At 54.9% G+C, this 26,439-nt stretch overlaps 1 protein-coding gene across 20 annotated transcripts in view; it reads right to left on the minus strand.

Moving 5' to 3' along the window:
* Nucleotides 1-26,439, minus strand: part of DYSF (dysferlin) — a 202,199-nt gene that overhangs the window by 97,128 nt on the left and 78,632 nt on the right. For 11 of the 20 annotated variants that reach the window (XM_059659469.1, XM_059659462.1, XM_059659459.1 and 8 more), the window contains 9 exons: nucleotides 25,602-25,684; nucleotides 17,192-17,233; nucleotides 15,563-15,678; nucleotides 14,957-15,070; nucleotides 13,015-13,192; nucleotides 12,346-12,470; nucleotides 10,475-10,581; nucleotides 5,132-5,324; nucleotides 2,900-3,055 (listed from right to left, as the gene is read on the minus strand). In XM_059659469.1, coding sequence (XP_059515452.1) covers nucleotides 2,900-3,055; nucleotides 5,132-5,324; nucleotides 10,475-10,581; nucleotides 12,346-12,470; nucleotides 13,015-13,192; nucleotides 14,957-15,070; nucleotides 15,563-15,678; nucleotides 17,192-17,233; nucleotides 25,602-25,684 — 1,114 coding nt within the window. The remainder of the gene's footprint in view (nucleotides 1-2,899; nucleotides 3,056-5,131; nucleotides 5,325-10,474; nucleotides 10,582-12,345; nucleotides 12,471-13,014; nucleotides 13,193-14,956; nucleotides 15,071-15,562; nucleotides 15,679-17,191; nucleotides 17,234-25,601; nucleotides 25,685-26,439) is intronic. The other 9 variants (XM_059659471.1, XM_059659466.1, XM_059659464.1 and 6 more) reach the window with 1 other exon arrangement.

The following is a 26,439-nucleotide window of genomic DNA, read 5'->3' on the forward strand; positions in this document are numbered from 1 at the left end:
GCCCTGACTGGGAATAAAACCCGCAACCTTTTAGTGTCTGGAGCAATGCTCCAACCAACTGAGCCAGCCAGCCAGGGCTTATTTCATTTTCATTAACTTAGATTGAAACAGCACATATGGCCACCATATTGGAGAATGCAGTTCTAGGAAGTCTCTAAAGGAGATGATGGTCCAGGTCTGGAAGGTGAAGAGGTTAAAGCCTCCCCCTTCATTTTCAGTTGGATTTGTTTGTTTGTTTGTTTGTCTGTTTTTCTGGGGTTTTCTTGGCTGGATGTGAGTGTATCATCTGATACCTCTGCCCTTTCAAGTGCTTATCAGCATTGTTAACCACTATTCATTCGTCTTTGTAGCCTGAAACTTTCACAAGCTCTGCCAAAAGGGAATAACCACAGTGTCCCAACACAGGAGATGTAGTCTCCCCAACTACTTCACCCTTTGATTGAAACCAGGGTCAGATATGGCCTGCGGGGCAGGAGTGCCTCACCCTTAGAGAAACACATTGCATTGTCCCTTAGAGGAAGTAACGTATTAGTGTCTTGGCTTCATGTACCTGAGCTGGGAGCAGTAACTCCTCTGAGACAGGGAGCAGAATGAGACAAGAAAGTCATTTTGATGGGTTCAGAAGGGGAAAGAGAGGCCGGGGTAAGGGGTCTCCCTGATGGAGGAGGCCTGGATGCTGGAGACAGAGCCCGTCCAGGTAAGAGGCTGGGGAAGGGGTGCCCGGCCAAGGCCACGACGCTCTCACCCTTCCCCCAGCCTCTCTGCTAAGGTTCATCCTCAATGAAGCCTGGAGCAGCCCGTGACCCCAAGTGTCACCCCCTGGAAACCTCCCCATGACTGTTCTCTTCAGCTGTCCTCTCCCTGGGGTGGTTAGCAGCCTTTTCCCCTCCAAACCACCAGCCCCAGGGACATGGCAGGAATGCCTGACCCCCCCTTCCCCCGCCACCCCCAGTCTCTCCCCTGCCCTCCCCCAGACGGGGCCAGCCTGCCGGACCCAAAATAGCAACAGCAAATAAAGAAATGTCTAGTTTGGGGCTCCTCTCCCTCTCTGCTGGTGCTCATTTTTTCCAACTTTGGTTTAAGTTAAGAAACACCAATGTTTTCTTGGTCTCTGCTTGCTGCCAACATTTTTGTAGAGCTTGCTCAGGAGCTACTGGCAGGGCTCATAAACTCAGTGGGGAAGACTTCGAGAAACAATTCTATATCTTTTTTTTTTTTTCCTCTGCTTGGAATCAGGGAAATTTTTCAGTTTGCATTTCCCCAAGGCTGCAGGGCCGAGAGGTCAAAGCCTGGAGCATATCCCCCAGGCGCCCTCCACAACCCCACCTCCGCTCCAGCCAGACAGCCTTCCCTGGGTAGCCCCACTCAGATGTGGCCGCTCCTTGACTTCCTGTCCCTTCTCTCCTACCAGGCGAGGAGCTGGCTCAGGGAAAGATCGCATGGGGGACGAGCCCTGGGTGGCCTGTGAGCAGGTGGGAGGGGAAGCCCACTGCCTGACACACCTCCCACCCTCTTTCTAGGCAAAACTGCCTCTCATTTGAGGTATCAATTCCCCACGTGCAGACGTCTGTTCATCCCTGACTTTGGGTTGACCTCCAGGCATGGTGCGCATGGAGCCTCCTCTCCCCCAGGGAGCCAGGGGGCTCCCAAGGAAAAGGGGAGAAACAGGGAGAGAAGCTAACATTCATTGACCACCGAGTTCCAGCAAGACCCGTGACCTGTGTTACCTAATTCAATTCTCAAAACCTATGTAGCAGGCAGCCTGACCTTCATTTACAGGCAAGAAGACAGCCAGCAGTTCAGAGAGCTCAGGAGATCTGCCTCCGGCCACACAGGAGTCCAGCCAGCCCCGCCACCTGTCCACTCACACTGCGCCTTTGAAACCTGCCCTCTCTCTCCACCCATCCCAGGCCGGGACAAGAATGATCGGCCAATATATGAACGAGTTGACCAGCAGCCACTCAGAGGTGTGAGGCTGAAGTTAGCCAACAATGACCTGGAAGAGGTGAGGTGGGGTGGGTCCTGGTGTGCTGGGAAGAGACACGGGGCAGGGGAAGGTGAAAGCCAGGCAGTGTATAATGCCAACAGGGCCACCTGGAGCCAATAGTAAGTGGTAAGGGGTTCGCCTGCTTCCCAAGGCCACCCCTCCTCTAGCAGGGCAGCCTCAATGACAGCCATCCCAACAGGGACCCTCCCCTTGTGCCAGGGCAGCCATGGCACAGGGAGGAATTTCCCCAGATTATGTCCTGACCACCAGGCCACAGTCCCCAGACTAAAGCAGCTTTGGCTCTGTGTCCCCACATTAACCCAGAGAGAGGATGGAGGGTCCGCAGGTACCCACTCACTTCCCTGTCACCCACGGCTAGTCAGGTCAGGCCCCTGAGGGAAGATGGAGAGGGAGCAAGGACGGGTGTTAGAGGAGGAGAGACACAAAGGGAGCAGGGGTGGGGTGAGCCTGGGGGGGCAGGAGACTTGCTCCCGGCTCTCTGGTGGGGCAGAACCATGGCGCACCTGGTGCCCAGACACCAGCCTTCCCACAGGGAGGAACTTGAACCTCCCTGTGCCGTGGCTGCCCTGAGGCCCCAGCTGGAGTGGAAGACACTCAGGCAGGGATGGAGGGGTCTGTGTCAGGGCCCTTGGAGGCTGGAGGGCAAGCACAGCCTCAGGGGCCGGCTCCGCTCTCACTGCTCACGCTCTGGACCTGGCGGGTGCGTGGGGTCCAGGGAACCCTGTGAGCGGGAGGAGAAGGGAGGGAGTTTTACCTAAAGCCCTCGGCCCTTTCCAAGAACAGAGTCCTCGGACTCAGAGGCAGAGAGAGAACCGGAGGGGAAGGGGAAGAGGAGAGGGACAGGCCTGGGGCTGAGAAAATGTGGCCGTAACTTGAGGAGAAAGAACCCACTTTCAGGAAGATCGTCTGCAGCTTCCCGCAATTCTTGCCACAGTAGTTGGCGCCCCGCTGGGAGTAGAGGACCTCATGGACGGGCACCCGCTGGTACGCCACGCGCTTGTCTCCCTGCAGCATCCAGATCACGATGTCGGGCAGGCTGTTCTGGGGCTGAGAGAAGGTGGCCGTCAGGGTGGGGACCGTGACCCGCCTGGGCCCACACCCCATGAGCTGACCCCCCTGGCTCAGGGGCCGCACAGGTCTCTCCCCCGGCCTCCATCCCCAGATGCCCACCCCTGCCCCACCCCAGTGGCCTCCCAGGTTCAGCCGGGCACCTCTGATTTCGGAAGCCAAGAGTCCCCAGGACAGGGGACTGCCCCGGGCTCACATAGGAGCCTGCCAAAAATCACTGAGCTGAGTTCACATTTTCTGGGAAAAGACACTCCTGCCTGGAGCCCAGAGCTTACGTTCTTAGATTCCCCACGCCCACCCCACCTCCACACACTGGGTAGGTGGATGCACCCGGCACAGACATGCATGGAGGATTCCATCTGACCCGGAAGATGACATTACGCCTAAGATGACCGCCTCCTTCCTCACCCCCTTCCTCCCCGTCCCCTTCCCCACGCCGAGGAGCAGCAGCAAATCCAGAGCAGGGGCCCTGGGAGCTGACTCTCACTGGGCCTGGGGACAGTGGGCTCTCAAAATGGTGACTAGCTCAGAACAAAACTGCCAGGCCCCTGAGCCCTCGGAGCCTCTGGCTGTGAGGGGGAGGTGGCTGGTGGGGTACGGTCCATCTCTACCAAGGTTGGTGAGCAAAGTGCACCAGGAGGAGGCTGGGTCTGCCTCTGACCAGGCCTCCGACTCCTGCGGCACTTGCTCAGCATTTCACAGGCCTTGTTCACGTCGGCTCTGCGGCAGCCCAGGAGGCAGAGAAAGGCAGCCATGTGCCAGGTGGGGAAATTCAGGCTCCACGAGGCTAGGAGCTGGGTTTTTCTGTCTCCAAAAACATGTTGCTAACCATAATGCCAGGGGTTCTCAAAGTGTGGTCCCCGGAACAGAAATGCAAATTTCCAGGCTCCACCCAGATATGTGAGGTGGGGTGGGGGGACTGTGACCTGTTTGAATGAGCTTTTCAGGGGATTCCGATGCGCACTCAAATCTGAGGAAGATTCTCTCTGGGCTCCCATACAGTCAACAGCACCTGTTTGACCTGAACCTCTCCAAGCCCTGTCGCAGCCTGTGCTGAGTTCTGGGGTTGGTCTGGGCATGATCTGGGGAGGCATGCCTTGACCAGCCCGAGAGGATAGTCCATGGCCACTGGGGGGCGGCACGGGGGGGAGGGGCGGCCTGTGGCTGAGCAACACGTGTTCCCCGTGTAGTTGGCCTGTGCCTGAGACCCTGCTCGGGAACTGACTCCAGGGACCCACGGCCCAGGTTGCCTTCCCCTCCTGAGTCTCCTTTCCACTTCCTGGGCCTCCCTCCCTCCTCAACAACTCGCTCCTCCAGAAGCCCCTTGCAGGCCCTGCCCTTTTCTGCTCGCTCCTGGGGGATCCTTCCTACCATCCATCACCGTCCCCTCCCTGGGGGGCCCACATGGCCCTGGTCAGAGTGGGCAACAGCTAGCCTGCCTCTGATATGAGTGGACCTATGTCCTATTCTAGACAAATCTGTGTCCTATCTGGTCAACCAAGGAACTGGGTCAGTGCATCTGCCCTGAAGTGGGGGGAAGGGGGGTGCGGGGCGGGGGAAGGTGCCCCTGAGGACAAACTGGAGCCTCTTCTCTCTGATTAGATATGACGATGCTCAGAGTTACTGCACATGCATCCTCCTCGGGCCTGGGCTCAGAGGCATCCACGAGGGCAGGAAACCAGGGCGCCGGCAGGGAGAAGGCATTAGGTCCCGGGAAAGCAGGCCCAGCACTGGACCTAGAGCCAGGCGCCCTGGGTCCTGGTCCCAGCTCTGTCTCTGAAACACCTTGTCAGTATTTCTTATGCACATGTGGGGGCATTTATTGAGCACCTACATCACACCAGGCTCTGTGCTGGGCCCCACAATATCCAGTTTCCCATTGCTTGCTCTCTCCTCCTTCCACACATGGGAACATGGAGGCTCAGAGAGATTAAGTCACTGGCTCAAGGTCACTCAACAATGGAGACAGGGTTGGATCGTGGTCCAGACAGTCCCAGGTCCCTCCCCATTCTGATGATCCAGACAGGAAGGAAGGTGCCTTGCAGGGTGAGCTACCTCATCCGCCAGGGTCCGGAGCCGCAGGAGCCAGTCCTCAGCCTGCTCCAAGATAGCGGGGAGCTCATAGTGGCCTAGCTTCAGGTCCAAGGCCGCCTCGGTGATCTGACTCAGGTGCCGGGTGCGCAGCTTGTACAGGTACTGGTCCAGGTAGGTGGCAGAGGGCCTCTCTTGGACGTTGCTCAGGGGCTGACTGGGAGGGACAGATGGGATGTACCTGATGAGCAGGAGCCCAGTGCAGACCCCAGTCCAGGCGCACACATGCATGAACACACATGAGGACAGGCCCCACAACCAGCATCACACCCTCAGCCCACCTGCTGGGCACCTTCTCCAGCCTGACCCACCTGCACAGTCATCTCTGTGCAGCCTGCTCCGCCCTCACCTCCTCCGGGAAGCCTTCCCCAACCACACTGGCCCACGGGTCACTGCTCTGAAATCCCCTGGGGGGGGGGGGGACTTGGATGGGGGGTTCCTCCCTGCCCCCTGCATCCTCCTAGAGCAGAGGCCTGAGCGCTAAGATGCCCTTGGCTGAAACGAATCCATTCTGTTGTATGCACACTTTCTTCAAGAAGGAAATTTATGGATCCCTGACAAGCCACTGCAGACGCTGTGGGGAGGCCGGCAGCCAGCAATACAGATGTGTCGACTTGGGGCAGCCCCACACACCCCTCCCAGAACCCTCTGTTTAGGAAGCCTTTTTTGGGGGGGGGAACAGTCCCAGAAACACAGCCCTAGGTCCCAAGTGGGGAGAGGGGCTGGATTTAAACTCCATCCTGTTTGGAGGCAAAGAACTCTGACCGCCCCCATCCCACTGGGCTCCCGAATAGTCCTTCCTCCGGCTCCTCCTCACCGTACCACCCCTCCAAGGTCAGTCAGTACGCGCACCGCACGGGGTCCTGCAGGATGCGGCGGGGAGTGGGGAGCTCCCTGCCCTCCCTCACCAGCAGGACCCCTCTAGACGATCCCTGATCCCCGCTGGAGCGCATGGGGGGCTGCCCCACCTCTGCTGAGCCCTTGACTCCCAAACAGGACATCAGTCAAACCCGCTCCGCCAGTTCTGCTCCCACCGCTTGCAGCCCCCCCACCTCATACTCCCCTCCCGGCAGCGTCTCGACTCCGGCTCCCGGCTGATTTATTTTTCTGCCAATTTCCCCGAGCTATGCAGAACCAATTACCGCCGGAGCGCAGCGGCACCGCCGCCGCCAGATACACCGCTCTGGCAGGCCCTCAGCGCACTACATTTTTCCTGTTATTTTTTTTAATTGAATTTTTAGGGTGGGGGGAGCAGTACGCAAACTCCATCTCAGGAAACTTAAGCCCCGGGACCTGTCTCAGGTCACGTACTGCACACCCCGTAGTAATATAATATTTACTGCCCCGAGGGTGCCTCGGATGGGGCTGCCCCAGGCCGGGAGAGGGCCGGCCGCCATCCCTCCAGCCCCAGCCCACTGGAGCGTGGCGGAGGGGCATGCTCGGTGGGTGAAGGGGGGCCTGGGCAGGAGCCCTGCCTGGGAAGGAGGCCTGAGAGGGCCTGAGGGTGGGGGCAGGCGGGTCTGGAGTGGGGTCTGGATTGCTGAGCCAACCAGAGTGATTTATGCGCCCAGCCTGCGTCGGGAGCCGGGAGGGACTGCCATACAGACCACCAAAGGGAGATTTTCACGGAGGCCACCAGCCCCGCCAAGACTCCCCAAGAAACAGCTGGGACCCAGGACTGCCACCAACATGAGACGCCTCAGACCTGTCCTGCCCCAGAAAAGCCCAAGGCAGAGAGTACGGAAAGCAAGGGAGACCTGGGAGAAGAGTCTGGGTGACACTGTACCCCCAACCGGGGCAGCTTGCTGTGGCCGACCCTGCCGACCTGAAAATGGTAGGCAGGCGCGGCGCAGGCTGACAACAGAGCTGAGCTGCTCACACGTGGCTGCCTGCCCCTGCCCCTGCCCCTGCCATGAGTGGGTGCCGCCAGCCTGAAAGATGAACTGGCCACAGGGCCATTCATTCACGCCTCAGGAGCAGCGGCTCTGCTGGTCCTGGCTGAGTCCAGCCCTGCCTTCAGGGAGCCCCCACTGAGCAGCCTCGGAGTCAGGAGTGCTTCCTGGAGGAAGTGGCCCCTCGCTGCACCTGTCAGGCCAACAAGAGCAGGAAGGGTGTTCTAGCAGAAGCAGCCGTATATGCACAAGACGAAACCTCAGGGGCAGGAGGGAGCATGTGCAGGGTGGCTCTGAAGAGGTCGGGTGTAGGATCCCTGGGGCCCGCCAGGCAGGGAGTGGGGACAGAGACATTGTCCACCAGGGTAAGAGCCGGGACTTTTCCTAACCGGAGACACTGCAGGGCTGAGGTGGAGGAGCCGGGCACCGTTTTAGGAAGATCAGGGAATGCACTGAACGTGCTGCAGGACATCCAGTGGAGAGGTGGGGTGGGCAGTCGGGTTAGCGATGAGGCAGGAGGGCTGGGCCAGAAGAACAGGGTGAGGGCCACTGGCCGTGGGGGGAGAGGGGCTCTCGGGGAGAGGAGGCAGGAAAAGGGTCCGATGGAACAAAGGACATGGTGGAGGCAGGGGCAGGGGCAGGGGCAGGGGCAGGGGCAGGGGCAGGGCTGGCCGAGGACGGGTGAGCAGCCAGGGCTTGGGACCCGGGCCCGGCTGCCCTGCTGTGATGATGCACAGCACAGAGCCAAAGGGGAAGGAAGCCCCCTTGCTGTGGCCCTGGGGCTGGTGGGGGCCTCGGGTGGAGCCTGAGGGAGTCAGCCTGGTGAGGGAGAGCCGTTCCTGGGTTCCTCAGAGGGTGAGGACCTCCTCCAGAGCTCCTGACCTGGGACCAGTGCCTCGAGGCCCCAGGCCCCCTCTGTCCTGAGGACAGTGGCTCGAGGGGGCCAGGCTTTAGCAGAAGCGTTTTTAGCCAAATCCTCCGAGAACCTGCGAGGGCAGCAAGGGCAGCCCCGCACTGGGTCCACTCGTCTGAGATGTTTCAGGCGCCTCAGACCTGCCAAGGTCCACACAACGCGTGAGTCATGAGTGGGGCCCTGGCCCACCTCCGCACCCCAGCTGTCAGGCCCGGCCAGTGGGGCACAGAGAGGCCTGCTGAGGCCCTCCCTATGGGAGCCGTGTCCCTGTGTGCCCTCCAGCCTCCCTCTGCCCTCTGCCCTCCAGATCACAGACGGGCATCCCACAGGCACCTCCCACTCCACATGGCCAGCCCTGAATTTATTTCCTCCAAAAGCTGCTTCTGCTGCTGACCTCTCTGGACAGGCCCTGCCATGCACCCAGCTGCCCTGGCCAGAGCCAGGGGATCATGCTTCACCTTCCTTGGGCCCCCACGGCCAATCCCCCATCGCGTCCTGTCCTTAAGGAGCAGTACAGCACCAAGGGGCTCGGCCACCTGCTAGGGGTGTCAATCTGGCCAGGTTCATTAACCTCCCCAGGTCTCAGTTTCCTCCTCTGTAGAATGGGGATCACTCTACTTCCTACCCCATAAGGTTGTTATGATTAGTTCATACGTGCAAAATTCTAGGACAGCACCTGCCACAGAACCTGCTCTTTCTGGGGTGGCTGTCGTCTTGATGCCTCCTGTGTAGTCCACGCTGACCCCTGCTGCCCTCTGCCCCCTCCCTTCCCAGAGTCCCTCCTTCCGTGATGCCTGGTCCAGTCTCCCATCACCACCACCAGCCCATCCCTTGAACTGCAGCCACAGTGAGCATCTGAACCATGGGGACCACTGTGCTCCCAGACAGTTCCCAAGGCTGAGTCCACCTTCGGGGACCCCTGAGGCCTGTCTCGTTTGGACTTGAGCTGCCCGGTGACTATCCCCTCCCAGAGGCAGCAGGCACTTCAGGCTTCTCTGCCTTTGCCTGGGGGACCCTCTCTCCAGGGCTGACTCCTGGTCCTCCCCCTTCAGAGCTCACATCGGGCATCCCCTCCCCCAGGAAGCATCCACATTAGACTTGAGTTGCACACACCTGCTCTGAGCTCCTATAGCACATGCCTCCAACCCGACACACCTGACAGCATTTGCTCACTCTCGCGTGAGTCACGTGAGGACTAACGCTGCCCCTTGTCAACCTGCTCCGCATGCAAGCCTTCGGGAAGGCTGGGGCACGGATGAATGACCCGCCTGCAATCCCACCACGGGTCGGGGGAGAGGGAGGTGATTCTTTGGGGAAATGTTTGTCCTGGTCCTTCCCAGCCGAGGTACAAAGGACTAGGAGAGTGATGGTGAACCTATAACACGCGTGTCAGAGGTGACACGCGAACTCATTTTTTTTTGGTTGATTTTTCGTTGTTAAATGGCATTTAAATACATAAAATAAATATCAAAAATATAAATCTTTGTTTTACTATGGTTGCAGATATCAAAAAATTTCTATATGTGACACGGCACCAGAGTTAAGTTAGGGTTTTTCAAAATGCTGACACGCCGAGCTCAAAAGGTTCGCCATCACTGGACTAGGAGGACGCTGCATCGGGCGGCAGGAAGGTGACCCAGGTCTCCGCATGAAGGCACTGGTCACACCTTCCCTAGGGGGTGGGCTGACAGGACTGAGAGGCACACAGAACGCATTTGCATATGTTCACACTTGACTCCGTAGGGAGCAGAAAGGCCACTTGTTGCTGTCAGGTCCCTGTAACAGCTGAGAAAACTAAGGTCCAGAGAAGTGAAGCTGCCCAGAGCTGCAGGGCTGGTGAAAGGGACAAGAACCTACATCTCCGACATCGCTGCTTCTCAGTAATAATCACAGTTACCGTGTGTTAAACATGGGGCCGGGCGCCTGGTGTGTGCGCTTTTACAAGTTAGTTATTCTCCGTGTCTGTTAAAGATGAGGAAACCCAGGCCAGAGCAGGTGGGTGGTGAGCCCCAAGTCGCGGCCGCACGGGGAGGAGATGCTGAGGTGCACCGTCTCCCGGGCCTCAGAGCCCCTGTTCTCCAGCACCCAAGGCCCCCTTTTCCTGACCATCAGCCACGTCAATAGACGGCCAAACAGAAACCATGGTCCCCAACATGGCCTTGGGGGAAGGAGGGACGCCGCCGTCACTCCCCCCAGCCCGCTCCTCCTGCAGATTCCATCAGGGAAATAAGAGGTCGGGGATCAGAGACACAATGCTCCCCATTCAGGTGAGCGGCCGCCCAGGGCCCACAGCTGCCGCTGCTGCAGGGAGATTTATGACCTGCTCTAAATGTCACCTTTTCAACTCCCCGCGCTGGCTCCGCCACCTCTGGACTCAGCATGGCTGGACTGCTGGCCAAGCAGGGCCGGGAGACGTGCCGCCGCTCACCGCCACCCACGAACACTCCCGGGAAAGGGCCTGGCTGCGTCAGGAGGGTGGGCGTGGGTGCTGGGCACCCCTACCTGCAGTCTGCGATGAGCTCATCCATCAGCTGAGCCACCAGGGCGTCCATGTCCTCGGAGGAGCACTGCACCTTCAGGGCCAAGTGGACTTGCTCCAGGCCGGCTTCCTGGGGAAAGGCGGGCAAGGGTCAAGACGGTCGCTGCAGGCCCAAGGTGCCCCGTGGACCCCAGCCCCAAGCCCCGTCACCACCCCCAGGCCCTGAGCCAAAGAGGAGAGCATTAGAGTAAAGACGAGACCCGACAAATCAGGGTCTGTCCTGGCTCAAGAACATTCCAGGGCTCCCACACCCAGCTTCTGAACCTGGGGCTCCAGCCTGGGGCGCACGTGGTCACAAGGAGGTTAGGTGCTGCGTGCAGCTCCGCACAGGCCCCTTCAAGCCAGGTCCGCCGTCTCACTGTTCTCTCCTTACAAACCCTACCACCTGGCCAGGCTCAGGGCACGGCCTCCCCGCCTCGGGAGCACTCAGAAACCTCCCACCACAGCGCTCCCATCCTACAAACTCCCGCGGCCGGGTCATGCCAGGGTTCATCAGCCTGTTCCCGAGCCTCAGCCCTGAGCTGGGAGGCGGGGATCTCCCACAGAGCACCCACCAGGCCAGCACTGACCCTCGGCCCCCCACGCCCTCCCCAGCCCAGCCTCCTGGCATGTGCTCCTCCCTGGGACCACCAGGCAGGACGGGCCCCACCCTCAGGGGCTGTCCTAGGGGAGAATGGCTGGCCCAGAGGACGGAGTTGGACTTAAAAGGCATCGACACCAAGTCCTCCTGCACCTCGCAGTTTTCCAGTCTTGGGGAAGGCGTGGGCCACCACGGCCCTCCACCTGGGCCTGTATCCTCGCCCAGCCACTCCAAGACCCCACCTTCCCCTTCCTCATCCACCTTCCCTCCTCGCTGTGCTCACCTCCTCACCCACGGATGTGCCCGAGCCTTCCACACCCCTTCCCTCCAGCGTTGCTCCTCACCTGCTCCAGCGGTGTGGCCACACCTGCCTCCTCGTTCCCACAGGCCATGTGCCTTGTGGGTGAGCCTCCACCACATGCACACACAGGAACGGCCTGGGCCACCGCCAGAGCACCGGCTCCCGCCCTGGCCTCTATGCTTCTGCCCACTGTGATTCCCTGCCACTCTCCAGCCCAGCACCAGGCCGGCCACGCCCAGCCCTCCACGGGCAAAGCCCTGGTAGCATCCAAATCAGGATTTACCACCTGTCTCTCTCCTGACTTCCTAATTCCCAGTCCTCCCCCTTCCCTCATCCAATAGACTCCCAGGGCCTCCTAGTCCAAGCCCTAGGAATTTCCACCCAGGTCATCTCCTTCCCAGTGCTGGTCCCTCTTCCCTGGACCACTGCCACGGTGCCCTTCCCGGGCTCCTGCTCCCCCCTCTCGGCTCTGAGATGCCTCCCTGATGCTCCCCGGCCCTCCCTCCTGGAGCCCCTGCTACTCCTGAAGTTTAGGACTTCTGTGTGGGTGAGCCTAGGCTCCCCGCACTAAACTGACTCCCTGAAGGCAGCTCAGCTTCTTGTTCATGTCTAACTTCTATCTGGACGTTTCTAGCACAAGTCCTTTCTGTGATAACGGTCAAAGGCATCTGCTAAAAGGATGAATGAATGAGCGGGCACCAGGCTCTGTCTGTCCTGCTCCTCGCTCAGCCTCTCTCGGCTCCTTTTCGGTGCTGTCTTCTCCATCAGACTGAGGGTTCCCTGGCATAGTTCTCACTCCCTGTCCTCTCTTCCCCGTATGCGGGACAGGACCACAGCCTGGCCCCGTGAGGACCAAGGGGCCCAGGCACAGCTGTAGGTGAGTGTGTGCACCCGCGGGGGCCGGTCTGAGGACGCCCACGGCGGGGGTGCAGGCACAGGCTGCTTCCACTCACCAGCCGGTCAGCGATCCTGAGCAGCTGGTTCTGCGCCTCGATCCTGTGGCTGATGTCCTCCCAGTAAGACGACAGCACCACCACGGGCTTCACGTTGCCCCAGGGGAGGTAGTAGTAGTGGCAACCTGGCAGGAGACAGAGGGCCTGGTGCTGAGCCAGGGGCGCAGGGCTGGGGGAAGGGGACCGAGGGTGGGATGGATTCCGGCACCTGCTCCCCCTCCCCACTGAGAACTCCGTGGGACACACACGCGTGTGACAGTGTTTCCCAGAGTCCAGACAAGGTGCCCACGCTCCCCCTCTGTGCTGAGGACAGCCGCTGCTCTCACGGGGGCTCCTTAACGCAGCAAAGCAGGGGGGCTGCTGGAAGGATGCTGGGAACACGCATTCTCTACATTCTCTAGGCCAAGCCCCACAGCCACCAGGTGATCAATGACCCCACAGGTCAGAATCAAGGCTCACTATAGCCAGTTTGGGGAAACCAATCTGTGGTCCTGGCAGCAGCGACCCCTGGAAGGTGATGGGGGAGGAGGCACAGGGGGAGCCAGCAGAGGGTACCCCCCAACAGGCCCTCGAGTGGACCTCTGGCAACTCTGAATGGGAGGCAGGAGGTAGGGCCCGGCCCCCCTCCGGGATCTGGGCTCCATCCAGGCACGTGGCCTCTGGCCTCACCGTCAAAGACCGCCCGGCTGTACTGGGTGGTGGAGGCCAGCGGCAGGCAGGTGTTATCGAACTTGTTGCCATAGTTCCCGATGCTGACCTCAAACTGAATGGCATCGTCGACGTCCTGCAGCATGGACGCCGAGTAGAAGGCCGCGAAGAGGGAGTACTTGCGCCTTCGGAGGTACTTCTGGAAGCAGAGAGGGCGGCCAGAGAGTCACAGGGAGGGGGAAGGGAGACACCGGGGTGCAAAGGGGTCACATGTCTGGCAGGCCCTGGCGGTGCCTGGCGCCCAGTAAATCCTGGCTGGACGGATGGGTGGCGCATGGTCCAGCTCAGCAACAGCGCCCAGATTCGGTTACTAACTGAGCAAACTCATTCCAGGCCTGTGTGCTTGGCCACGTTCCTCTAATAAGGTTACGCCTCCAAGGCCATGCTGCTCCTTAATCCAAACCAGCAGCCATGGCACCACCAGCCCAAGGAGCCTGTCTTCTGCATCTGCTGTTGAGTAGGGGTGAAGGCTCTCGACCACATGCCCTGCCCAGGGCTCCCAGCCCACCGCTCAGGGTCTCCCCGCGCCAGCCAGGCCTGCAGTGTCCCAGGCTGCCATGGGCTTGGGACCAATGGATCCCCTGGTCCCCTCTGGGCATCAGGCACAGGGCGAAGGACATGGGAAGCACTCAATACAAGAACCAAGGTGACTTTACCACCTGTGGGAAGAGCTCAGGAGATTTATCTCAGTGCAGTGGCAGATGCAATGGCGTGAGTGCACTCCGCCTATACAAGCTTCCTCGGCACACCGGGAAGTGGCAGCGCCCACCTGAGGAAGCCCCCTAGAGCCCCTACATAGTACCCTATCTTTCCTACCATTGGTTGCCCTAAGGATGGTGTAAACATCTGATTGGTCTGGAATGTTATATAATGTCGCTGCACTTAAACAATAAAGTCAGATCTGCGTCTTGAACTGGTCTCCGGAGTTAGGCATGCTTCGTTAGGACTCTGTCGGCCTCACCCCCGCGGGACCCCCTGCCTCAACCACCCGCTTCGTGGAAGGCAGAGAGAAGAGGTCACACGAGTGGGTTTGGGAATCATGTAAATCAGTGGTTCTCAACCTTCCTAATGCCGCGACCCTTTAATAGAGTTCCTCATGTTGTGGTGACCCCCAATTTCATTGTTACAAATTGAACATAATTAAAGCATAGTGATTAATCACAAAAACAATATGTAATTATATATGTGTTTTCCAATGGTCTCAGGCGACCCCTGTGAAAGGGTCGTTCGACCCCCAAAGGGGTCGCGACCCACAGGTTGAGAACCGCTGATGTAAATAGTAATAACAGCTAACACTGATGGAGTGCTTCCTGCAATGGGTGTGAATTTAATCCTCACACACACTGACGAGGTAACTGTAATGATTACCCCCACTTTACAGACAGGGGGGCTCAGACAGCTGGTGGGTGGTCCAGCCGGGACTGAAGCAAGCGCCTGCTGACTAGAGCCTGAGAGTGCAGGCTCCATACAGCTGCCTCTTGGACACAAGGCCCAGCTCTCCCACTTGCTGCTCTGATTCATCTGAGCCTGCGCTTCCTCATCTGTAAAATGGAGATACTAACAGTCGTCATCTCGTGGCTGCTGGGAGGACGCAGAGACAGCGGACTGGCACTAGCACAGTGTCTGACACATGGTGTTAGCTCTTCTCACATTATTGCTATTAAATAGCCTCTCGGTTTGGATTGAGCTCTAGACTTTTAAAGTACTTTCGTTCATCTTTTTTGACTCTCTGAACATTCCTTGGGGAGGCAGGGTAGTGATGGGGTTACTCCCACTTCCCAGTGAGGCCCAGGGAGGTGAAGGCATATGAGCGCGGGTGGAGCCGAGCTTCCCCCACCAGGACACCTCCAGGCCAGCCCCCCTCGACCACCACCCTCATGCCGCAGAGAGCCACACCCCTCACCTCCACCCGGAGAATGTCGTCTGCGGAGAGATCCTCCACCTTCTGCTCGCAGTGCTCCACCAGCTTGGTCTCCAGGGACAGCAGCACCCGGCCTCGGTACGCCACACCTTCCCCCTAGAGCGGAGGTTGGATCACTAGGAGCAGGGGGGATGGAGAGGAGGAGAAGGAAAGGGGCCTCATCTGCCCGAGGCTGCTCATTTCCCAGGCACCAAGGAGGTCCCTGGGCCACCCCATCACTCTGCAAATAAGGAAATGGTGCCCAGAGAGTCCGGGTGACAGGCCAAGCCTCCCAGATGGTCAGTACCAGACTCCAAACCAGCCAGAGGAGAGGTGAAACCTGAGACAGATAGCGGGTAAGGGGGGAGGGGGACCGGGGCCCCTCAGGGGCCAGGAAAGTGGGGGAATCAGGCTGGCCCCAAAGGAGAGGCAAAAGAGAGGGCGGTGGGAGGGAGGAAGGGGCCAGGATGGGGCCAGGCAGGAGGAGGGCTACTAGCCCTGGGCCTGCTCAAGCCCTGCCAGGCCTTGCAGTCCAGGTGGCCCCCGGTACCGCCAGGCCAGGCTGGAAGACCTGGGGATCCAGGAGTGTGAGGGGTCTGGCTGACTCACCTTGCCCATGTTGAGCTCTGCATAAGGGTCCGGGAAGCCGGTGAACTCCCTGGGACTGCCGTAGAGGTTGACGTAGCAGGGCCCAAAGGTGGGCAGGAAGCCCAGATGGTCGTCCACTGGGAGACACAGGCAGGGTCAGAGGGCTGGCCACCCTCGGGCCTGAGCCCACCCCCGGGCCTCAGTTCCCTATGCGGGTGAGGGGCGCAGCCTCATACATGCCTAAAGAGCAGTGACACTGATGAGAGCTCCCACTGTCTCCCATGCGTCCCTCTAATCCCCACCACAAGGCTGAGATGTGGACATTTTTATTATTTTTATGATCTCCTCTTACAGACGAGGAAACTGAGGCTCAGGGGTGCGAAGGCGCCCCTGACTCCAATGTGGCATGACCCAAACGGTCTGAGCTCAGGTCCATGCACCAAGCCGGCACGTAAATCTGGGGCCAGGGTCCTCCCCTGCCCCCCTCAGGCCACACCCATCCCTCAGCGCCTCCCCAACCCATACACGAGAGGAGGGAGGCACAGAGGAGGCCCAGGACCTCATGAGTGGAGAAGCCCTCTCCCAGGCACCAAGGAGCGGGCCCGGCCAGATATCCCCCCACAAGCAGCCCCTGGCACCTATCTCTCCACCCCGGAAACAGACCCGAAGAGCCCTGACTCATGCTGGCAACCCCTCCCCCTTCCCTCACTGTGCACAGAACAACCTTCCAGTGGCCAAGGCTGGAGGGGAGATAGAAGAACTACACTAACATCAGGGCAAAGCTCTCCTCAGCATCCTTCTTAGGGGCCCTCTTTTGTTCATGTCATCATTTCCCAGCTGGCAGCCAAGTTCTCCAGGATGGGACTTCACTGGCTGTACTCTGGAAATATTGGGGTGGGGGCTGGGGTGGGGGAGGTGAGACAAGAACTATCCGGGTGCTCCAATCCATACAAGGAGTAAGGTGGGCACAAAACACATGGCCTCAGCGAAGAAGGGCTTGAGCCAGGCCTGAGCTGTGATCCCCGAATCCCAGCCAGTGGTGAGACGCTGGTGGGGGGACAGGTGGGGGCAGGGACGGGGCTTGGGAAATAAGAAATTCCTGGCCAGAAGGCAGGAACAGCATGCCTCCCCCAGAGCCAGGGGCCACCCTGTGTCCACCTCCACGCTCCCTCCTGTCGGCACAGACAGGGCTCCGGCATGGGGACAGGGGTGGGAAGCCCAGGCCGATGGAACACGAGCATTGCTACTTACTTGTAACAATCGTCTCAACTCTGAGTTACCTTTCAAATTTCGACTTCAAGAGTTCTCCGCTCCCCCTGTCCTCCTACTGGCCCCCAAGATGTCCCTCTCCCCACCAAGGACACCCATGCAAGCCCCACCCCCTCCCTGCTGAGAGAGTGGGTTCATTTGAGCATCCGATGGAGCCCAGCAGGTTTAGGAAGAGGTTTGGGGAGTGGGAGGCAATGGCCTTTAAAGCAACTTATATACCAGTATTCCATCAAGATTGAGAGGTTCCGTCAACGGGAAACGAGGGGACCCTGGTGGGGAATCTCAGACCCACCTCAGGCAAATCAAAACTTCCCGCAAGCAGCACCCTCTTCCCTCCAGCGGAAACCCCAGGCCCACCCTCATCTTCCCCACAGCACGTACTGTCCGAGGCTGAAGGAGGCTTGGCCACACCTGCAGGCTCCTCTGAAGCGTAAAGAAATGGAAAAGGGGTTAGGATGGGCATGGCTCGGAGGAAGTCTGGTTACGCGAACGGGAATGTGGACGGAGAGCTGGCAGGCAGACAGATGGAAAGACAGCTCCCGTGTGGGAAACAGATGTGGCCCAGCCCTGCTGTGAATTTATCACCAACTAAGTCATCAAGGAGCCCCCCCCCCATCCAAACACAGCCCCCAGCACCCTGGTGAGCCCTCAGGTCCCTCCCCACTGGTGTCTGCCTGCACGTCTGTGTGCTCTGTTTGCCAATTGAAAATTGGACCCAAAACTTGACTCGATACATTCAAGAAATAACACAGAGAAGAAAATGTGCTTTTCCATATTATAGCCAGAAAAGTGAGGGAAACAAAGTACAGACACAAAGAAAGGGTGGGGGAAGCACGAAAGGGCCAGAGCGAGGCAGCCAGGCACACCCAGGGCTCCACCCAACAGGCAGGTTGACGCTTGGGACCCCGCTCCCCGAGATGTGGCATTTCAAGGCACAACATCTCCACCTAGTGGCCATTTCTAGCATTGCCACCGTGTTGCACTTCCACAACACTGGGATCTGTCTGGCTTCTGGCACCTGCCTCTCTGCAAGTGAAACACAGAGACAGACACTGCCCATCAGCTGAAGGTTCTCCACGCTCGGGCGTGACCCTCAATGCTGGCCATGGGTGTCCAGAAATAAGAGAAGCAAGGAAGGAGATGCTCTGGCAAACTTCCAGGCTCTTGGAATCCATCCCTCACTTCTAGGCAATTACAAGATGCCCCCCAAAGAGTGAGCACGCCTCAGTCACCTTCCACAGTCCTCTCTGACTTTTTCCCGTTCCCATACTCCTCCTCCAATCAGCTAAGGGCAACTTAGTTTGGGGTCATGGCCACGCCTGGGGATGTGGATGGTGAAATCCTGGTTATTCTCATGCATTGGTCACCCTTACTTATTGGTCTCCTTAAGAAAAATAATGCCTACGACTATTTCCCCAGGGCTCCACGACTGCAGGTAAGAGCCAAGCGCTCAGCAAAACACTGTGAAAGAAGAATGAGCAGAGACACAGAGAGAGTGTGTGTGGAGAAGAGGGGAGTTTGGAAGTGTGGATCCACGGCCAGGGCTGACCACTGAGCACAGAAGGCAGCCAGGAGGGTGAGGCCCAGCTCCAGGGGGCGTGGGAGCCAGCCCCTCAGCTCTCCCAGCCAGGCCTCAGCTAGAACACCACCTGGCAGAAGTCCACTGCAGAAACCACAGTCCATGGCCATGTTCATACCCACAGGCACAGGTTCTCGTCAGTGGGGGAGCCGGGCCTCTGGCAACAGCGAGAGGACCCACATGGACCCGGCTGGAGCCCCGAGGAGAGCAGTGGCCAGAGCCCCCCTGGAGCAAACAGATTCCATTTTAAGATCCTTCCAAATGATCACAAACAGGCCCAGCCAGTTATCTCAGGCTAATAAGGCCAAGGTCAAACTTCCAACCTCCATGTGCTCGGTGCAGAGACAAACTCACCTTCCCACCCACAGACCAACTCTGGATCCTGGCTGCAAACCGGTGCCCAGCCCAGACACAACTGTCCCCTAAACCCACCAGCCAGTGGCTAGGAGGACCAAAGGGTGGCTGCAGAATAGCCTGTTTCCCAATGGTGCCTTTCATTAATTCCTCCATCCATTCGTTTGTTTGTTCAGCAGGCCAGCCCAGGCACAGCGCTGGGCGCTAGTAGGACACAACCCTGCTGACAACTTACACCAATGCTTCTTAACTTGGGGGCAGGGTGCTAGGGCTCCAGGTGTTGAGGATCACCCCAGGGTCTCTCCCCTGTGTCTGCAGACAGCTCATAAAGTCAAGGGCAGAGCGACCAATGAAGGCACCCAAGACAATGCGTCTATTCAGTCCTCTTCGCCCTTCTGCCAAAACACCAAGTGTTTCGGTGTGTTTTCCCTCAGACCAAAGAAGCCCCAAAACACAGATGAATACTCCCAGTTTTGTGGCTTGAGCAACCAAGCCCAACTCTCTCACCTGGGGAAGCTAAGGGAGACGAGAGCTGGCTCTCCCAGCCCAAGGAGCCACACATCACAGCCCCCGGGCAGTCCCCGGGGGCACCCGTGTCCGCTGGAGACGCTGATGCCCCTCGGCACACCCCACACACCCACAGTTTGGCTGTCTGACACCAGCCTGCGCCAGGCGGGAGAAGACACCGAGAACTGCTGGGAAATCACTATCATCTACGTTCCAAAGACAAAAAGAGGAACTTCAGATTTCTTCACTGTGGAAAAACTGTAGGGCACAAGCGCTATTTAGGTAGCGCGGGTGTTCATATGTATAACATTATAAGAGGATCTCTGTGGGTTTCACGGGTCTCGTGCATCTGTTCCCTTTTAAAAGAACTGCAGCTTCTGGGGAAAGCACTCTTTTTCAGAAAACAAAATTTTTACTAAGTGCCTTGGCGCCCAGGGTCCAAGGAACACTTCAGTGTGCCAGGCAAACTTGTGGGCAGAGGGCTTAAGAGGCTACTGTTAGGTCCGGTCCTCATTGGAAATAAACACGAAAACAAAAACTCCCGGTTGGACCAAATAATCTGGTGAACCATGAGGTCGGGAATACAGAGAAAGAGCCCATTTTTACTGCTCAGTTTAGTTTGGGTTTGGAGAGCAGTGGCAAAATAAAGGACGGTGCATTGTCGTGCTGTAACAGCCCCCACCCCCACCGCACCCTCCTACCCTGGGGTGAAGGAAAAGACAAAGAGCTGAACGGAAAGGTGCGGTGGCATCTTCTGAGGTGGCCTCAGGACAAGTGGGAGGAGGCTGGCCCGGAGCGAGGCCAGTGAGAGATTCCAGGGCCTGGGCACGGGCCATCTGCGGGAAGGGACATCAGAGCAGTGGTGCAGAGGGGCTCCGGTGTGAGCAGTACGTTTAACTCATTTACTGCTACAGAGATCGCGCTATCTAACAGCTCATGTAAAACTGGTGATTCTCATTTAGTTCCAAAACAATCTGTGGGAGCCGGTGGTCAGCCTCTGAACGCCTCCCTGAGCCGCACGGAGTTGCCTACGGCCTGAGCGCCATCTAGTGGCCAAATCAGCACCTTTCTCAGGTTTCCATTAAAATATTCATCATAACCCAGAAAACAGATCAAGGCCATCATCACCACCAGAAGGAAGCCTGAGCGGAGCCAGGGACGCTGTAACCTCAGGAAACAGCAACTGCTGGGAGAGTCGGGTGGTTAGTTTGTGCCTCTCCCCGGGTCTGTCCCTGGATTCAGGGACAGGGAAGCGCCAGACAGCAAACTGGAGACGTTTCTTCCATAGCAGGAGCTTCGGTCTGCGACAGGGGCCAGGACAGCCTCTCTCCCACCCCACCCACCCCCCTGCCCCCGCCTCAAATCTTTCTACAGCCAAGACAGCCACCCTCAGAAATGATCTGAACAGCATTAGAGACGGGGCCACCTCCCGGGGCAGCAGCTCCCACAGTTCGGAGGGTGAGGGGCTGGGGCTGGGGCAGGAGGAAGCCTGGTCGCAGTGCCTTCTGGGAGGCAGTTTTTGTGTGTTTCACTCATTACAAGTATCAGCAATGAAATCAGAGCAGCTAGATGTTGAAGCTGGGTGAGGAAACCTGGGAGTTCATTGTACAATCCTTTACTTTTACGTGTGCTTGAATTTTCTATAATTAGAAGTTCTTTTTGTAATGTTTCAGAGAACCTCGAGGGATTGGTCAACTTCCAGGGCACTAGGTGGAGTCTTCTAGAAACTGGGTGCTTTCACCTGTCCTCCAGGGAAAGATCTGGCCAGATGGATGGACAGGCCCCATAGAAAGACACCAACACTATTGTCAGAGTGAGTGACGAAGGGGGAGGAACAACAGTGCCGACAGGAGAGGGAGATGGCATCTGTGAGATTCAGGAGCGCGTTCCCCTGGAGATCTCAGGAAATAATGTTGAACCCTCGGTAGAGTGCAAGGAGACATAGCTTTCGTGGAACAAAGCTAAACTTCTGGGAGAGAGAGCAGACAAAGAGGGAAAGGAAAAAATATTAAAAGGATTGACAAGAAAAGAAGGCATGACAAGAATCTAAAAATGGCCCTAACAGGTTTGGCTCAGTGGATAGAGCATCGGCCTGCAGGCTCAAGGGTCCCAGGTTCGATTCCGGTCAAGGGCATGTACCTCGGTTGCAGGCACATCCCCAGTAGGGAGTGTGCAGGAGGCAGCTGATCGATGTTTCTCTCTCATCGATGTTTCCAACTCTCTATCCCTCTCCCTTCCTCTCTAAAAAATCAATAAAATATATTTTTTTTAAAGAATCTAAAAATGTAATTGCCAATTTTAAACCACATGAGGTATAGTACAAAGCAGAATTAATACAGGGGAAAATATCAGAATTAATACAGGGGGGAAGTCAGTGATGTAAAAGCCAATGCCAATGCTACTAAACCTTACTTTAGGGTTTATTGCGTACCAGACACTCTAAGAACTTCACATTTAAAATCTAACTGGATCCTTATAAACACCTCCTGCGCCTGGGGTTCCTAAAGGAGACTGGAGCAACTCACGCAGCTTCAAAAAGCACAACTGAACCCACGCTGCTGGTTCCAGAACTCCTGCTCTACCTCTGCCCACCCTGCCTTCAGCATCCAGGCTGTGATGGTAGAATAAAGGAAATTACTCCTCAGCTCAGATTTAAGAATTCACCATGTCTCAGACAAAATTCAGGAAAAAGGAGTGCTGCATCTATTCTAGACAGATGAAAGTGATGTTTTAAACCGCAATAAAACAATACATGCCTACAAGCAGCATCTAGTTAGAAAAAATAGACTGCCTACAAAGGAATCAAATCAGGCTGCTCTCTGAAAACACCCCAAAACAGATTAAACATCTAGATGTAAAAAATAAAAAATAGAGGTAAATATAAGCTCGTGGCTTGCTGAAGGCCAAAAGTATGACATATGGGACCAGAAACCATGTTTACATTATGGAAGTTAGAAATACTGAAAACAAACACAGGAAGCTGACTAGAACGCTGAAATAAGAAACAACAAAATACGTGTAGAGTTAAAGAGTAAAAACATGGAGAATTAAAAACTAGAAAAATATCAGAACTGATAAATAAATCCAAACAACTGATTTTTGAAATGTCCAATAAAGTAGAGGTTAAAATTTTTCTAATAAGGCTAATTATGAAAAAAAAGAAAACTCAAATACATATCATTAGAAATATGAAAGCAGGAAACATCACAGATAGAGAATTGTTTAAATTATTGATCTGTACAATAGTGTATAAATAAATTAGAAGACCTCAATGTAATAATGCTTTTCTAGGAAAATATAAATCATCAAAACTGACTGTAGTAAAAGTAACAAACTGAAAATAACAATGATCACAAGAGAAACAGAAAAGTTTTTAAAGAGCTAGTGTTATACTCACTCAAAAAGGGCACCCAGCCCATATGGTTTTATGGGTGAATTATTTAACCCTTAAAAGACTATATTCTCATGTTATATAAACTGTTCCAGATTTTAGAAAAGACTTAAATTTGTCCAATTAATTTTGCAGAGCTAAAATAACCTAGAAACCAAAACCTAAGAAATAATAAGCACACGTACCCATCCTATATAATAAAAGGGTAATATGCAAATTGACCAAACGGTGGAACGACCAGTCGTTACAATGCACACTGACCACCAGGGGGCAAACGCTCAATGCAGGAGCTGCCTCCTGGTGGTCACTGCACTCCCACAGGGGGAGCACCACTCAGCCAGAAGCCGGGCTCATGGCTGGTGAGCGCAGCGGCAGTGGCGGGAGCCTCTCCTGCCTCCGCAGCAGTGCTAAGGATGTCTGACTGCCAGCTTAGGCCCACTCCCAGTTGGATATTTCCCAAGGACTCCCAGACTGTGAAAGGGCACGTGCCAGGCTGAGAGACGCTCCCCACCCTGAGTGCATGAATTTCGTGCACCGGGCCTCTGGTTAAAGATAATAGAAAATCAAAAACCAAGCCCAAGGATTGGTACAGCCATTATGAAAAAGAGTATGGAGTTTTCTCAAAAAATTAAATATGGAACTGCCATTTGACCCAGTGATCCTACTTCTAGGAAGATATCTTAAGAAAACCAAAACACCAATCAGAAAGAATGTATGCACCCCTGTGTTCATAGCAGCACATAATACAATAGCTAAGATCTAGAAACAGCCCATCAGTAGATGAGTGGATAAAAAAGCTGTGGTACATCTACACACACCATAGAATACTATGCAGCAGTAATAAAGAAGGATCTCTTACCCTTTGAGACAGCATGGAGGGACCTGGGGAGTATTATGCTAAGCAAAGTAAGCCAGAGTCAGAGAAAGACAAGTATCACATGATCTCACTCACATGTGGAGTCTAATGAACAAAATAAACTGTTAACAAAATAGGTCTAGAGACAAAATAGATCATAGAAGCATGGAACAGACTGCAGAATCTCAGAGGGAAGGCGGAGGTAGGTGGGTGGGTGGGTGGGTGGGTAGAAAGAGATCAACCAAAAACTTGTATGCAAATATGCATAACCCATGGACACAGACAACAGGGTGGTAGCAGGGGGCGGGGGCAGGCTAGAAGGGGTCAATGAGGGAAAAGGGGGGCATATGTAATACTTTCAACAATATTTTTTTTAAACAAGCCCAAGAACACATCTAGTAATTTAGTAAGGGTTGGTGGTATTTCCAAATGTCAGGAAAAGACTAGTCAATATATAGTGTGAGTATCACCAAAGGACGATTTTGAAAAAAATAATGTTAGCTCCTTGCCTTATACACTAAGAAAAAATATAACAGATTTGGCTACATAAAGATTTTAAATTTCTGTTCATCAAAAACTATTAAATGGTAAAATAAAGCTGACAAAAATTAATCAGCATAAATGATGGGAGAAAGTTAACATCTATACACATACAGAACTCTTATAAAACAATGAGAAAAAGACAAACATACCACCAGAAATTTGGACAAGAACATAAACATACAATTTACAATAGAATGTAATAGAATAAAGTATATAAATATATTTAATTAGTATAATATTTTTAAATTTACCCCGACCGGCGTGGCTCAGTGGTTGAGTGTCAACCTAAGAACCAGGAGGTCACGGTTTGGTTCTCCTTGTTGCGGGTTCAATCCCCAATGTGGGGCATGCAGGAGGCAGCTGATCAATGATTCTCTGTCATCGTTGATGTTTCTATCTCTCTCTCCTCTCCCTTCCTCTCTGAAATCAATAAAAATATAAATAAAAAATAAAATATTTTTAAATTTGCATTGGTCAACTTCATCAGTTTTCAATGAAATGAAAACCAAGGCAACAATGAAGTTCACCCGTCAAATTAACAAAGTTCTGTTTTAATATCATTACTTTGCTCTGTGTTGGTGAAGGTGCAAAAAGAAAAAACTTCTGCAAGTGATTAGAATGTAAATCTGCCCAATCTTTTTGAAGGGCGGTTTTGATATATACCAAAAGATTTAGAATGTTCAAATCCTTTGACACAGCAATTCCACTGCTAGGCGTTCCTCCAAAAGGAAAATTGTGAATTGAATAAAGAGTCAGCTACAAAAATATTCAACATAAAGTCAGTTGTTTATAATGTGGAAAAATTAGAAAATATCTAAACAGTTCAACATTAGCTAGTTAACATGGATTTTGGTACATGCATATGTGGAACATGTGTATTCATTTAGAATTATATTGTAGAAGAATATTTAATAACATGAATAAACATCTATGCTGTATTGCCAAGTGATAGAAAGCAATGTTCAAAGCAATTGAAAATTTTTTCAAAACAATGTTTTTCATGTTTATAGGTGCATACACATGCATGTACATGTATATATACACATGCATGCATGTAGGTGTACATACATACATACATACATACATATAGAAAAGTCCCAGAATACCAAGTTGATTCCTGTCTGGATAGAGGGTAGGCTGGATACAAGGTAGGCTTATGGGTAATTTCCTGGGTAAATGTTATAATCTTTCAGATGGTTTCTTAACATTTTACAAAATGATCATGGACTACTTTTTAACAGACCAAACGTATTTCAAAAGAGATGCTGCGAGAGCAGTCGGCCAATACCGAACCCCTGGGTGGGGTGGTGCCGCCCCCATGTTATCTGCAGGAGTGAACTGTCCTCTCTATCCCATCAGATGTGCATCTCCCACTCCGAGGGTGGAGAATCCTAGGTGTCCATAGGCCCATCTCTCATTGGTCAGAGCCTTGGGAAATGGGCAGCAAAGACTTATCATCTTCCCTTTTCTGCAAACTCTCAAAACCAGAGGTGCAAGATGGGCAGGGGTGGAACGAGGGGGAGCATTGGGTACTAGAGGGCAGAAGAGAGGGGGAGCTTACCTTCTATTTCTCCGCCAGGGGCAGAGATCTTCGACATACTCAGGTAGGTGGTGGCCACGATGTCATTGTGGGTAAGGCGGTCCCTAGAACAGGGGACAGAGAGGGCCTGGACAGGGGGAAGATTGAGGACACAGCCCACCCAGCAGGAAATGGCTCTGGTTGTCCATCACCAGGGGTCCCAGTCTTCACACTGGATATTTCACTGAGGCATGGTCATCCCAGGGAAGAAGAAACTGGGAATAAAGTGTTGCTCAAGCCGCCTCAGGTGGAAACTAGTCTGTTTCACACCCATCAGCACCATTATCAAGCCAACACCGGGATGTCCTTGGGGACACTTCAGGTGACAGGGAGGAGGGAGGAGGCAGGAGGCTGCTCAGGGAGCCAGACCCCCAGACCCTGGGAGAGCCAGGCACCAGGAGCTCAAGAAATATCCAGACCCAGGAGAAAACCAAGTAACCAGGAAGACACTACCTCCAACACAAATGCACTATTCCTTTTTTGTGCTTGGGGGAGAGGGGAGATTTGAATATATTTTTATTGATTTCAGAGAGGAGAGGAGAGGGAGAAAGAAACATCAATGATGAGAGAGAATCATTGATCAGCTGCCTCCTGCACGCTCTGCACTGGGGATCGAGCCCACAGCCCAGGCACGTGCCCTGACCGGGAATCGAACTGTAACCTCCTAGTTCTTATGTCGATGCTCAACCACTGAGCCACGCCAACTGGGCCACTATTCCTTTTTCTATCTGACTTTCTATGTGACAACACACTTTTAACCTCCTTTATCTCTCAGGACCCTCACAACGGCCTTAAAACTGAGACTTAGAACCAGGAGGGT

Source organism: Myotis daubentonii, chromosome 12, assembly GCF_963259705.1.
Source record: "Myotis daubentonii chromosome 12, mMyoDau2.1, whole genome shotgun sequence".
NCBI classification, from domain to species: Eukaryota; Metazoa; Chordata; class Mammalia; order Chiroptera; family Vespertilionidae; genus Myotis; species Myotis daubentonii.